This window comes from Felis catus, chromosome E1 (assembly GCF_018350175.1).
Source record: "Felis catus isolate Fca126 chromosome E1, F.catus_Fca126_mat1.0, whole genome shotgun sequence".
NCBI classification, from domain to species: Eukaryota; Metazoa; Chordata; class Mammalia; order Carnivora; family Felidae; genus Felis; species Felis catus.
This window is the reverse complement of record NC_058381.1, coordinates 20,354,812-20,369,077: the sequence shown is the minus strand read 5'-3', so window position 1 is coordinate 20,369,077 and position 14,266 is coordinate 20,354,812. Positions and strand designations below refer to the sequence as shown.

Below are 14,266 nucleotides of genomic sequence, written 5' to 3'. Positions count from 1 at the left end.
CACTTGACAGACCAACTCGCAAAGACTAACGTCCTCAGATTGTGTTCGTAGATGGTCAAGAAGCCAGTGATGAGATTCCGTAAGATCACCCTGTCTGCATTACTTCCTTGGCAGTAGTCACGGTCTGCCCCTCCCGGTGTGCATGCCTTTTCTCCTTCAGTTGTGTGTGCCAGGACAACTTAAATACTGGATTGTCTTTCTATATGTGCACATATTCTAATTCATTCTTTTTGATAGTTGCATAGTCTTCTAGTACACATGTATTTCTTCCTGCTGCTATAACAAATTCACCACAAATTTAGTGACAATACAGATTTATTATCTTGCAGTTCTGGAGGTAGAAGTTTGAAATGGAGGGGTGCCTGGGTGGCTCAGTGGATTAAGCATCCGACTTCGACTCAGGTCATGATCTCACAGTTTGTGGGCTTGAGCCCTGCAACTGGCTCTGTACCAGCGGTGCAGAGCCTGCTTAGGATTCTCTCTTTCTCCCTTTCTTTGCCGATTCCCCACTTGTGCTCTCTCTCTCTCACACAAAAATAAATAAACATGAAAAAAAGGTTGAAAATCCATTTCAATTCTGAAATGAATTGGCAGGCCTGTATTCTTTCTGAAAGCTTTAGGGGAGAATCATTTATTGCCTTTTCTAGCTTCTCGTAGATGCCCAAATTCCTTGGTTACCAAATCACTTCAGTCTCTGCATTATATGTCACAATTGCCTTCTCCTCTCTGATTTCCTGCCTCCGTCTTAGAGAGACTTGTGGGTTACACTGGGCCCACTTGGATAATCCAAGAAAGTCTTCCCATTTCAAGTTCCTTAATATTTTAAAAAAATGTTTATTTAATTTTGAGAGAGAGAGACAGTGCAAGCAGGGGAGAGGCAGAGAGAGGGAGACATAATCTGAAGCAGACTCCAGGCTCCCAACTGTCAGCACAGAGCCCAACACAGGGCTTGAATTCATGGACCTTGAGATCATGACCTGAGTTGAAGTTGGACACTCAACCGACTGAGCCACCCAGGTGCCCCTCAAGTTCCTTAATATTTTTTAAAGTTTATTCATTTTAAAGAGAGAGAGAGAGAGAGAGCATGAGTGGCAGAGAGGGAAGGAGAGAGAGAATCCCAAGTAGGTTCTGCTTTGTCAGCACAGACCCTGAAGTGGGGCTTGAACTCATGAACCATGAGTTCAAGTTATTTAATTTAATCACACCGGCAGAGTCCCTTTTGCTGTGTGAGGTAACATATTTTCAGTTGCCAGAGATTAGGACATGGACATCTTGGGGGGTGGGTATTCTGCCTACCACTGCATGTACCGAAACTTACATAATCAGTCTTCTATTGACCAACATTCAGATTGTGTCTAGTTTTTCATCATTACAAACCAGGCTGCAAGGAATATTTTTGGACTCATGTATTTTCACACTTACATGCATGTATCCATTTGATGATGTCCTGGTGTTGCACTGATAGTCAAAGGGTATGTGCATTTAAAATATTGACAAGTATTTTCAAATTCCTTTCTAAACCATATGCATTGGGGTGCCCAGCTGGCTCATTTGGCAGGGCATGCGACTCTTCATCTCAGGGGTGTGAGTTCAAGCCCCACATTGGGTGTAGAGATTACTTAATAAAATATTGAGGCACCTGGGTGGCTCAGTCGGTTAAGCGTGGGACTCTCGGAGTTTCGGCTCAGGTCATGACCTCATGGTTTCGTAGGTTCGAGCCCTGTGTCCAGCTCTGTGCTGACAGTGTGGAGTTGGCTTGGGATTCTCTTATCTCTCTACCTGTCTCTCTCTCTGCCTCTCCCCTGCTCACGCTGTCTCTGTCTCTCTCAAAAATAAATAGACTTAAAAAGAGGTTTTTTTTAATTAAAAAATCCTAAAAAATTAAAATTAACCGCGTGTAGTAATTTTATTCCTATCAACTGTTTATGAGACTGACTGCTTCTTCACATACCTCAACACAAGGTACCATCAAACTTTCAAATCTCTGCTAACCTGTCAGGTGAAAACTTGTACAATATACCATCAATCTCATTTGAAATTGAACAGTTTATTTACTTATTTTTCATTTTTATTTCTTCTGTGAACTGCCTACTGTCTTTTTTTTTTCCTGACGAACGACAGCCATTCATCTATTATATATGTTGCAAATATTTTTCCTAGTTGGTCATTTGTGTTTTGACTTTGAGCCACACAGAAGTGTTTAGTTTTTTACCTAGTCAGATTTATTAATCTTTCCCCATGTGGCTTCTAAGTGTTTCAAACATTTAGAAAGGCCTTCTTCAAGAATCTTTAAAATTCTCCCGTATTTTCACCTGGGAGGAGCATTTTAAAATTCTTTTAAATCTTTTATCAAACTGGTGAATGTGAATGCATGTCCACGCCCCCCTGAAAGGTGGTAGGAGGGCAGATTCAACCTTTTCCACGTGGCTAGCTAGCTGCACCATATGTATTAGCTAAGTCTCCTAGACGTCTTGAACGCTAGCCAGAGGAGAAAAGGAGCCAAAAGAGGAATGGTAAAAGATTCTGCGTGACTCGGCGCACCCGCGAGCCCCTTTGGGGAGAAAAGCGCTCCTAGGCCAGCCGGCTTCCTGACCTGCGACGCGGGAAACCGGCGGAACGCAGGTGTGCGAGGGCTGGGAGCCGCACGAGCCCGGCCTCGCAGGACTGTACGGCAGCGGGGGAGTGGTTTGGCGGGAACACAGGGCCGCTCGGAGGCCGCTGCCGCCGCCGCGATGCTCCCCTCCTTGCAAGAGTCTCTGGATGGGGATGAAAAGGAGCTAGAGAGCAGCGAGGAGGGAGGCCCCGCCGAGGAGCGAAGACCCGAGCCACCGCCCAGCAGCCACTACTGCCTCTACAGCTACCGCGGAAGCAGGTGCAGCGCCCGGGTCGTCTCTATGGCCCCGCCCCGGCCCCGCATCTCGACCCCGCATCTCGACCCCGCATCCCGTCCCTGGCGGCTCGAAAAGCCTTCTTCCCCTCGGCTAGCTAGAGTGTCTGGCCCTAAGCTCGCTTCACGCCGTTCTTCCTGGCCACCGTCCTGGACTGTCGTGCCCCTCCTAAGCCTCTGCTCCCCAACTGTCCCTGTCGTCTTCTCAGCCCTTTCCTGTCGCCCCTGCCCTTTGGCGCAGTGCTTCGCACGGTCTATAACGTCAATTTCTACCCCTGTCCTTCCTGTTACTATCACCTGTTTTCTTCCATTAACCCCACACATTCCCCCTCCCCCCCGCCCCCCTCTGATTATCCTCTGCCCTCGCTGCCTCTATTTCCTCTGTTGGGGCAGACATCCCTGGGGCTCTCTGGGCCCTGTAAAGTCTGTTTTTTAGAAGAAATTTCTTTGACTTTTGTGGATATCTAATTTAACCTTTCCTCCAGCCCTTAACGGCCTGGAGAGAGAAGGGGCTCTTGTCAGCACTGTTTCATGGGTTTTCCCTGCCATGAGGATAGGCAACGGAGGATCCATGCACTTCCACCTTGCAGCATTTTAGTTGACTGTTCACCCCCACCCTGCTTGCAGGGGTAGGGGCCATACTCCGCTTGAGTTATAGCCCATAATTAATAGCTGTATTGCTTTTACCATGTGCAGGTTGGCACAGCAGCGAGGGGACAGTGACGATGGAAGCCCAAGTGGCACAAATGCAGGAACTCCCTCTGGTGATGATTTCAGGTAAAAACATCTTGGCCATAACCCGTGCGTGTGGTTATCTTCTGTGCATCTCTCTGTCCTCTAGATATCAGTGGGTACCCTATTTCCATTCGGCTTTCCCCAAGTCAAACCATCAAGCCCACCAATCCCCTAGGAACCTCATCTGGATTTCCTCATTAGTTCATTCATTCAAGGCTGGGCAGATCGAAATACTGGTGGTGCCCCTGCTGATTAGCCAGAGGCAATGAATCTTAGTTCTTGATTGGAAACTGCAGTAGAGATTCAATATCATATGGGTATAAAGAGATTTAAAATCCTCCCTTCCCCCCCTCCTTTCAATACCTTTTCAGAGCTTCTCTGCTATGCCCTAGAATATAAACTCCAGGAGATTGTTGTCTCTCTGGTTCACTGGTATCTCCCTACCTGGCACCTAGGTAGGTACTAGGGTAGACGTTTGGTTTTTAGGTTTATTTATTCTGAGAGAGACAAGAGAAAGTGTGAGCGGGGGAGGGGCAGAGAGAGAGACAGACAGAAAGAGAAAGAGAGCCCCAAGCAGGCTCCACACTGTCAGCACAGAGCCTGACGCAGGGCTCAATCCCACGAACCATGAGGTCATGACCTGGGCCCAAACCAAGAGTCAGACACTCAACCGACTAAGCCTCCCAGGAACCCTTAGGGTAGACATTTAATACCTATTTAATAAATGAATGGACGAATTAATGAACCTTAACACTTGATGCAAAGTAGGGTATACTACAAAAATATGTTCACTGACTGGATGATGGATGGTTTAAGGAATTTTTCAGGTGTTGCAATAGTATTGTGTTGTGAAAAGTAGGTAAGGTGAGTGGAGGGGATTCCAGTGGAGTCCTAATACTAGAGAGAATGAGCTGGAAAGGTAGGATTATTTTAAGTGTTTGATGATGTCGATCCTACTTGGCGACACACACTCCTAGAAGGCTCGCCAACAGGAAACATAAGCTTTTTCAAGTCCTTAAAGAGATTGGGGCTTTTGGTAATATTCTGCCTTACGGGGTGTGCGTGCATTAGTCCACTGGTAAGGGATGTGTGTCTTTTATTTATTTGTCAAGCCTCTCCTTGGTGGACACTAATCTGCCATCTGAAGCGGAGCCAGACCTGCGCAGTTTCATTGCTAAGCGTCTTTCTAAGGGAGCAGTGTTTGAAGGGCTGGGTAATGTTGCATCTGTGGAGCTGAGGTAAGTGTAAAATGTGCTGTGTCCTGAATTTTTCTTTCTGGGCTAAATATGAGAAGTGATGAGAAATTCCAAACGATCAGCTCTTACTAGACTTGCAAAGTGCATCTTTGTTCCCTGGCGGCCTGAGCACTGGGCCTCTCTCTCTCACACACACACACACACACACACACATTTGTGGAATGGAATTACTTGAATGGCAGACTCTGCCTCCCAAGTGCACTTATTTAGTCTTGCACTTGGAAGAAGAGAGTTAATTACCAAAACGAAAATTGTACACTTGACAGTCTGTAAAGTGCTTTCACAAACTTTGATGCCATTCTCTCTACAAAGGGGTCAAAGAGCAGAGAAGCAAATATAGTCAAAGACACTAAGATCACAAGGCTGGTCATGTTGATGGAGTTCAGGTGTAAACACAGGTGTCCTCCGTTGAATTCCAGCCATCTTTCCATTACATCCCTTGACTATAGTTCACTTCAGAATATGATTTTAGCATCAAGTCCCCTCAGAGGACAGCCACAGGCCAAAGATAAAGCCACAGGATAAACATGTTGTATCTGCCTGGAGCGTCAGGGTTTAGGGGAGAGAGAGAACATGGTTATATTTATGTAAATGTGGATATACCAAGAATGACAAGAGAATTTGTATGTGTTTTTCACGTAAGAGAGGAGAATTCAAAGGAATTCTGTTAGGTGCTGCTTTCGCTAAAGCCCATGATGGTGCATGTTAATTTTCTTCTGCTATTACAAGTAAACCAAGGAAAAGTCTAGGAAGTTCCGACCCCGTTTGCAATCTAACAGTATTGCCAGATCCAGATGATCAGGGTTCAGAGCAGTCCATAAAACTACGTGCATGAGTTAGCAAAATACTACATTTTACTGGTTTTTCTTTTCCAGGATTCCAGATTACCGGGTCGGTTGTTATTACTGTCTTTTCCAGCAAGAAAAACTGCTTCCTGAAACAGCAACAGTGGACTCTGAACGTAACGCTTCAGAGTATGTGGTCTGTTTTTTAGGAGGGTCTGAAAAAGGACTTGAGCTATATCCTTTCTTTTGTCTTTGATGGTATCAGGAAGAAAAACATGGGAAGCCAGGTGGAGGAGTATTACTACCAACCCTTAAAGAGCTTTTCTACCCCTTAAGTGTTTGCTTCATTTCATACCTTCATACGACCACTTTGTCTTTGAATTTACAGTTTTCATTGAGAGATTTTATATTTCCCATTGAGAGATAAAAACACTGTCTTGATCCATCCTTTATTGCTTCCTTAAGAACGTACTTTCAGGCTTGAATTGGACAAGTACATTCAAGGCCTGAAAAATAACATGAACTGTGAGGTAAGATGATCGTTTTAACTATTCAGCTTGAGACGATTAACATACTATAACTGCTGTACTTATGAAACCAAACAGGTGGATACAAAGACACACAGATTCTAAAAATGTACTGCTTTATGGGCTAGAAGGGTACTTGTTAAGAGAAGCAGGGAACCTAGTCCTGTAAGTGCTCTAAGTTTCACAAGACTGCTTCTAATATTTTGTATCCATGAAAGATATGCTCTATTAAATTCAGTGTATATGGTTAACTTGCCAAGAAGGAAGAGTATGCTCTTTTCCTGGCTTCTAGGCCCCTAAGATTTATATTCTGGTCAGAACTAATGCCCATGAAGAAGCCTCTGGCACCAAAGACATGCTATATAGTGGTCTAACTGCCCTTGAACTCAACATCAAAGATTTTTTGAAAAATTCCATTTTTCATTAATCGATCTTTTGTGAATTAGACACATCTGTATTGATAAATTTATCCATACCTTTAAAAAAACTACACACTCCACTTGTGGCAGTTGCTAAAGTCGTTAAGAATTACGACTTTACGGGGCGCCTGGGTGGCGCAGTCGGTTAAGCGTCCGACTTCAGCCAGGTCACGATCTCGCGGTCCGTGAGTTCGAGCCCCGCGTCGGGCTCTGGGCTGATGGCTCAGAGCCTGGAGCCTGTTTCTGATTCTGTGTCTCCCTCTCTCTCTGCCCCTCCCCCGTTCATGCTCTGTCTCTCTCTGTCCCAAAAATAAATAAACGTTGAAAAAAAAAAAATTAAAAAAAAAAAAAAGAATTACGACTTTACTACCCATTACACGTGGTAACAATTCCTTTTGTCACGAGCTTACAAGTTCCTGCAGGAAGGAGAGCATAGGAGTGAGCCAGAGCAATGAGTCCGGGGCAAGCTGCTCTCCCAGAGTGGAGCTCTTCTGCTAGTCCCCAGTGAGCAGCACAGCCCAGAAAACCAGATATGCTCAGCCCAGATATGCACAGCCCAGAAAACCAGATATGCAGCATGTCTGACAGCTGGAGTGCTTTGATGAGCTAACTTGTGTGTCCTTCTCTGATCCTGTTCGCATGTGAATGAGCTATCTCATTCCTTCAGCCTTTCAGCAGGTGCTTTATAAGCTCACACGTGGATGTTTCAGGCACTCCCAGGTGCTAGAGAGACAAGAATGATTAAGAGAGTATCTCCTGGGGGGCCTGGCTGACTCAGCTGGTAGAGCATGACTCTTATCTCGGGGTTGTGAATTCGATCTCTCCTTTGGTGTAGAGATTACTGAAAAATAAAATCTTAAAAGAAGAAAATCTCCAGAGTGCACACAGTATACTGGGGGGCGGGGGGGGGGAGGGAGATGGACAAGTAAGTGCTCGACATTTTCCAGTGACCACATAGCATGGAACCCTATTGATTTGGTCTCTTTGTTTTATGTAATGCATTTCTAAGTGTGTGTGTTTTTTTGGTTTGGTTTTGTTTTTAAAGTAGGTTTCACACCAAACATGGGGCTTGAACTCACAACCCTGAGATCAAGAGTCCCATCCCATGCTCTACCAACTGAACCAGCCAGGAGCTCCTTAAGAAATTCAGTACAGAATTAATCCCCACTGTGCTCAGCAAGCCTAGGAAAATTATATCACAATTCCTTTTTTTGAGTTGGTCGTGTTAGCTTGAAAAAAGGAAGTGTCTATTCCCAGTTCTTTACACTGTAAAGAGTATCATGAATTGGGGCACCTGGGTGGCTTAGTCAGTTGATGGTCTGACTCCTGATTTCATCTCAGGTCATGATCCCAGCGTAGTGGGATCCAGACCTGCAATGGGCTCTGTGCTGAGCATGGAGCCTGCTGGGGATTCTCTCTTTCCCCCTCTGCCTTTCTTCCCTTTGTGTGTGTGCTCCCTCTCTCTCTCTCTCTCAACAAATAAATAGATAACTACATATCATGAAGAAAATGTTAAGTCCACTAAAGTGAAGGCTTATATTAAACCAAATAACATTCTTTCTTAATCTAGGAAAGGGGCCTGGAGAACCATATAAAATCCTACTTGAGCAGCTGGTTTGAGGATGTTGTATGCCCAATCCAAAGGGTGGTTCTTCTCTTTCAGGAGAAGCTTACCTTTCTGCTGCATGCCGTGAGTATTGCCCAAACAAAAGCATTTCTTTGAGAGTCACGTTGACAGAATCTGGATTATTTAAAGACATACTCACTGTCTCTGAACATTACTTTTTCCCTCCTGAATATTCAAACTATGCTTGCAATCGGGATAGACCACTTTGTTTACTGAGATCTAGAAAGTTCTATTCCTAAGGTAGAATCACAAATACTAAATCTTCCTAATAGGATAAACATTTTTAAATAATACTTTTTGAAGTGATCTGGGAGAGGTATAATTTCCAAAACAATTTGAAAAGGAAAATAAAAATCCAAAGTGATTTTAACCATATAAAAATGTCCAAATAGAGGCGCCTGGCTGGCTCAGTCAGTAAAGCATACAACCCTTAATCTTGGGGATGTAAATTCTAGCCCCACATTGGGGATAGAGTTTACTTAAAAAAAAAATGCCAGATGAAAAATGAAAAATGCATTAACATATCCAGGCAATGGGGAAGGCTAGAGTATATGGCCAGGCTTTTATGTAAATATGTGGTGGGTAAATTCAGTGGAGACTGGATGGTCCATGAGACCAGGGTGGTAAAGCACATTTTAGACTGCCCACTGACGCCTCTAAACAAGGCTCTGGAGAGTTCTGGGCTAGTGCAGTGGTTATTGGGGAAGCTGAAGTTTAGTCTCAAGTAGCTGCTCAATAAGGAAAACTGATACATGTATCAATTAGGCTTTATTTTTCTCTTGTAGGCTCTCAGTTATACCCCTGTTGAAGTTAAAGAATCAGATGAAAAAACAAAGAGAGACATTAACAGGTAAAGAACAGTTTTGCAAGGAGGGAAACTTTTCCACAGCAAGCCTGATATACATCTTTAACTCCCCACCCCCATCCCCACCCCCACCCCAGAATGAATTTGCTTTCTCCCTCCTATCCTGTAATACTGTGTGTGGAAAAGAACTTGTGTGTACGGCAGGTTTCTGAGCGTAGCCAGTCTTCAAGGCCTCATCCACGAAGGCACCATGACGTCTTTGTGCATGGCCATGACAGAGGAGCCGCGTAAATCTGTGGTCATTGATTGTAGTAGCTCCCAGCCCCAGTTCTACAATGCAGGTGAGCGCAACTTCTGAGGCACTCTTGGGAGCCTGTTTTTGCACTGAAAACACATGATACAAATTTATCCGTCCTGCCTTGTGCAGTTGTACATGTTTATCTCAAACTCACCAAAAACAATAGCAATCCTAGAACCAGGATTGCTGGTTAGAATAGAATCCATGGAAATCCTGCCATGCCAGGCAATTCCCCTCCTGTGTATATAGAGAAATTCTCATATGTGTGCATAAGGAAACAAGTACAAAAATGTTCATAAAGGCATCATTTGAAATAGCAGACTGGAAGCAAATGTTTATCAACAGGAAGATTGAAAAACTTACATTTGTACAGTGGAGTTCTGTGTAGCAGCAAAAATGCATGAACTAGAGCCGTGTGCCTTGGTATAGCTCAGAAGCATACTATTTAGTGAATCAGCTATTAAAGAAAAATATATAACATTTTAACGTATGCAAAGTAATACTATCTAGGGCTTAGAGATAAAAAGAAGTATGTGGCAAAAGTTCTCTGCCCCTTTCCCGCTTATGCTCATGCTCTCTCTCAAAAATAAAAAAAATATTTAAAAATAAATAAGTGGGAATAATAATCCTTTCTGATGGGAAAGGAGGGGAGTGTGATTGGGAAGAGGCACACAGGGCTCCAGCCAGTTGTTTTTTGTTTTGTTTTTTAATATTTAGAGAGACAGAGTGTGAGTAGGGGAGGGGCAGAGAGAGAGGCAGACACAGAATCTGAAGCAGGTTCCAGGCGCTGAGCTGTCAGCACAGAGCCCGACGTGGGGCTTGAACTTGGGAATGACGAGATCATGACCTACACTGAAGTTGGATGCTTAACTGACTGAGCCACCCAGGCGCCCCGCCAGTTGGTATTTCTTAGCCAGGTGTTGAGTAAATTATTTTTTTAGACTGTTATAGAAGTCTTAAATAATTCACTATAAGTGTTTTTATCAAGAAAGAAAATCCCGACGTACACACATATTGAATCATCATGTTGTACACTTGAAACTAATATATGTCATTTACACCTGTTAATAAATAAATAAAATAGAACAAATGTCTTATGCTTTGTAGGATTTCATTTTTATTCGTTTAATTTTTCTAAAATACCTTATAGGAAGCAACCGGTTTTGTGAGGATTGGATGCAGGCTTTTTTGAATGGCACCGAAGGAGGTAACCCTTTTCTTTTTCGACAAGTACTGGAGAACTTTAAACTAAAGGTAATTAATTGGCTATGTGCCAAATGCCACTATAATTTTTGTCTGAATTTTCATTAGTACCAGTGAGAGAGTAACAGATCTGCTTTACGGCTGTGATGTCTGTTAAACAGGACGTTCTCAAAACCAGAATCTCCAGAAGCCATTTACTTTATATTTTTCAGGAGCTTCTGCATTTATATCCTTGCATTTCCAATTAATTGGGTTGAACGCTTGCTTGCATCTCAGGCACATCAGTCTTCTAATTTGTGATGTATCTTAGTTGGGAACTGTGCGTGCACGCGTGCGCGCGCACACACACACACACACACCCGTGCACACACACCCACCCATGCACACACACCCCAGTTCGGTGCCTAAGTGTTCAGAATTCTGATGGGGAGGAATGTTGTTACTTTATTTAGTTGATTTTAAAAGTATTTTTAAAAGTATTTTTATAAAGTAATTTCATAAGAAATTTTGTTCTCCCATGGGCAAAGCATATTAGCAGTAAGAATGATAGAAATATTTAAAATAAAAAACATCTCAGCAATGTAAGTTGAGTTCTCAGCTGGATAGGAGATATTTTTCAGGCTTCATTATTATCTCACTAAGCACATATTTAACTGGGAAATCTTTTTCTAGGCCATACAAGACACAAATAATTTGAAGAGATTTATCCGACAGGCAGAAATGAATCATTATGCTTTGTTTAAATGCTACACGTTCCTGAAGAACTGTGGGAGTGGAGATATCCTTCTGAAGATTGTTAAAGTGGAACACGAAGAAATGCCCGAGGCCAAGAACGTGGTGGCCGTCCTCGAGGAATTTATGAAAGAAGCCCTCGCCCAAAGTTTGTGATCACACGTTTTGAGATCATTGTATTGTGAAGTCGTACATTGAAGCCTTGGTGTTTGAAACTGCACTTGTCATAATTGTCATAGGATTGCTACTTAAGATTAGTTGAAACCCACTCTAGATTTTTTTCATTTTGTACTTGTAAAACTTAACTTACTTAGACATAAAAATCCGAGGACCGTCTTCACTGAGTCCCAGACACACGTGCGTTAGAGTCGTGGAATTTTAGTATACCACTGGCCCCATAAATTCTAGACTTCAGGGGGTTGATGCTCAAAAATCTTGAACAGTAATTCTGTGGCTTCTCTGAGAAGTTGGCTGCAGTATTTAGCATTTTTTCCTCCCAGAAAAATTGTAATACTTCTTTCTTCAATGTATTATAGCTTCTTGAAAAAAATGTCCTCCTAGTCCTAGGACAAGATTAGCCCTCCAACACCATTTCAAAGATAGATCTGTGCATCCTGTGGGTGCTTGGATAGATTTTTTGGTCTGATTGATAATGGTATGGATGATAAAACCAGCTTTTAAGTCAATACACAAATCATGAGTGTGTAAGAAATTAAATGAGCTTTAAAAATAGACGCACTAGCTTCAAGATAAAACCTTATCTCGGATGGAAAGCTACTGCGGAAGTGGCCCCCATCATTCATTTGTTCACAGGTATTTTGCCAACAGCCTGTACTTTGTCTTTTCTATGAAAATGCTAGTTTTCAGATGTTAAAACAGAAACAGTACATAAATTCTACAAGCAGACTGTAACATGAAGGACGCAAACAGATTCTTCATATCACAGTTACTCATTGATTTCAGTTTTTTGTATATTTGTTACAAGCCTCACGTTGTTTTACTCTGAATCAATTGGAGCCATTTATAATGGCTCCCTCATCTGGAGCCATTTATAATTCCCACGGAAGCCAACCGTAGCTACACACATATGATGGCAGTTTGTTCTGCGCAGCTCTTTAATAAATCCATTTGATAATGATTTTTGTTTAGAAGATCAGAAGTCCCATTCTCACTGCCGTGAGGATGCTCAGAGGAACACAAGCCCGTAAAAATCCTCTCCTAAACTCATCTAAATTCACTTAAGTGCTGAGTTTTAACTTTGAGAATGACTGACGATGGCCTTCTGCTTTCTCTTCTACAGAAGTCGAGGAACATGACTCACCAAGCCATTTCTTTTCCTTTAATGAGAAATACAATTCAGGATCTTCATAAAGGCTCTCCTATGGTTTTAAACTTTAATAACTTGGATTGTAGGCAGTATAGGAAAAAAAATTCCAGATAGCATTTTTTATAGCATTACTTACAGAATGACTATGGGAAACAGGCAATTCTGTGGCACTACCCTCGAATCTGACTTTTTCTAATGTACTCTGTTGCTCATTTAGAAATCAATTTTTTTTAATAGACAACATTAGGACCTCAACATTTGGAGTCTAAAAAAAAATATTTTTCATTTTCAAATTCACATATCAACAGCCCATGATGTAAATGGCCTTTAAAAGTAAATGTATTACCTGCTTCAAGCTATTTATGGATATAGTCAAGGTATAACTGTACATTCCTTATGTGTACTTATATGTATTTATTTTGTGATGCAGCCTCACTACATTACACAGTTGTATACCATACAGTCTTATTTTAAAGCCTGTGACGAACTATCACTACTGTAGGCAAGGACAATGGTGACCTGGAACTGGATAGCTGGTTGGCCATGAGAAGAAACTCAGAGAGCTCATGACCAGAAACATGTACTGTACTCAAATTTTAATAAGCTAATGAGTTAACTTTTAAAGTTTTTAAACAGGATTTGTCCAGGCACGGAATACATTTATGTATTACTTGTGTGCTCGACACACAGAGGAAATGTATGTTTGTCATGTATCAAAAATGGCCTCAGTTTACCTACAATTAGATTTGTAATAATAATAATAAACTGACTTAGCTTCTCACCGACAGAGTCATTTTTATTTAACTATCTCCATTCTCAACGCTGACATTTTTATTCATCCGCAACAAGTTTATGGGGAAATTACACCTGTTACGCTAAGGAACCTGTTGAAGAAAATCACACCACCTGCCGGCATACACCTTTCTGCACCTCGCAGGAGGCATCAGGCAGTGTAAGGGCAGTCTCCATCGCGGTGTTTTACTCACTGTCCAAGGAAATACAGCTGTAGGACCCAATAATGCAGGTCACTTCCCCTCACTCTCACTCATTACTAACATGACAGAACGCATGTCCTTTACCGGAGGCGCACGTATACCGGATGCAAGGAAAGCCTGCAGGCATCTGGGAGCTAAGATTCAGTTAGGACCACGTTTTCCTAACCATGCGTCTTCTCAGTAGTGGAGACCCACCCCTGACATCGACGGTCTCTCTACTTGGAGGTCTAGGAGGGCAGCCCCAGTTCTACAACTGCTAGCCTTCCCAAATGGGTCAGAGACTTCGTATCATTCTGAGTTGGCATCGATGCTAGATCCTGGGGGTCAGGGGTGATTAGGGAGCAGTAATGAATTCATAGCTGTGGATTTTCTTGTAAACCACTTCCAGGAGGGCTGATAAAGAGATCCTATTAAGTGAACACCGAACAAACATTCCAAGGTTCATTACTGTTACTAATGCAATGAGACTGGATCTTTAAACAAACTCCCTGACACTTCGGTGTCCTTGAACACCCGATGAACAGCTGAGGGTTGAGAGCATGAACTTTGGAACCATACTATGAAGCCATCTATGCCATAAAGCACCTGCCAGTCACTAAACTCTAAGCCTTCCCCTCATGTGTAAATATGGGCGTATTTATACTCACTTCACACAAGTAGCTATGCAATT

General features: G+C 42.7%; 1 protein-coding gene across 1 annotated transcript; it reads left to right on the top strand.

Annotated features, from left to right (window-relative positions):
- The first annotated feature begins 2,618 nt into the window (after nt 1-2,618).
- CE1H17orf75 (chromosome E1 C17orf75 homolog) lies at nt 2,619-13,382 on the top strand. The gene is made up of 10 exons (XM_003996534.6): nt 2,619-2,872; nt 3,584-3,664; nt 4,735-4,860; nt 5,754-5,897; nt 6,136-6,193; nt 8,180-8,299; nt 9,022-9,086; nt 9,246-9,382; nt 10,490-10,593; nt 11,215-13,382. Exons 1-10 carry the CDS (start codon nt 2,733-2,735, stop codon nt 11,428-11,430), a joined length of 1,191 nt encoding a protein of 396 aa, XP_003996583.2. The 5' UTR covers nt 2,619-2,732; the 3' UTR covers nt 11,431-13,382.
- Nucleotides 13,383-14,266: the final 884 nt, after the last annotated feature.

What these genes read in the sequence shown, in the direction of transcription:
- CE1H17orf75 (XM_003996534.6), top strand. Translation starts at nt 2,733, where the DNA reads ATGCTCCCCTCCTTGCAAGAGTCTCTGGATGGGGATGAAAAGGAGCTA. An exon ending in AAAATAACATGAACTGTGAG is followed by an intron (nt 6,194 to 8,179) that starts GTAAGATGATCG and finishes TTCTTAATCTAG; the next exon opens with GAAAGGGGCCTGGAGAACCA. An exon ending in TTACCTTTCTGCTGCATGCC is followed by an intron (nt 8,300 to 9,021) that starts GTGAGTATTGCC and finishes TTTCTCTTGTAG; the next exon opens with GCTCTCAGTTATACCCCTGT.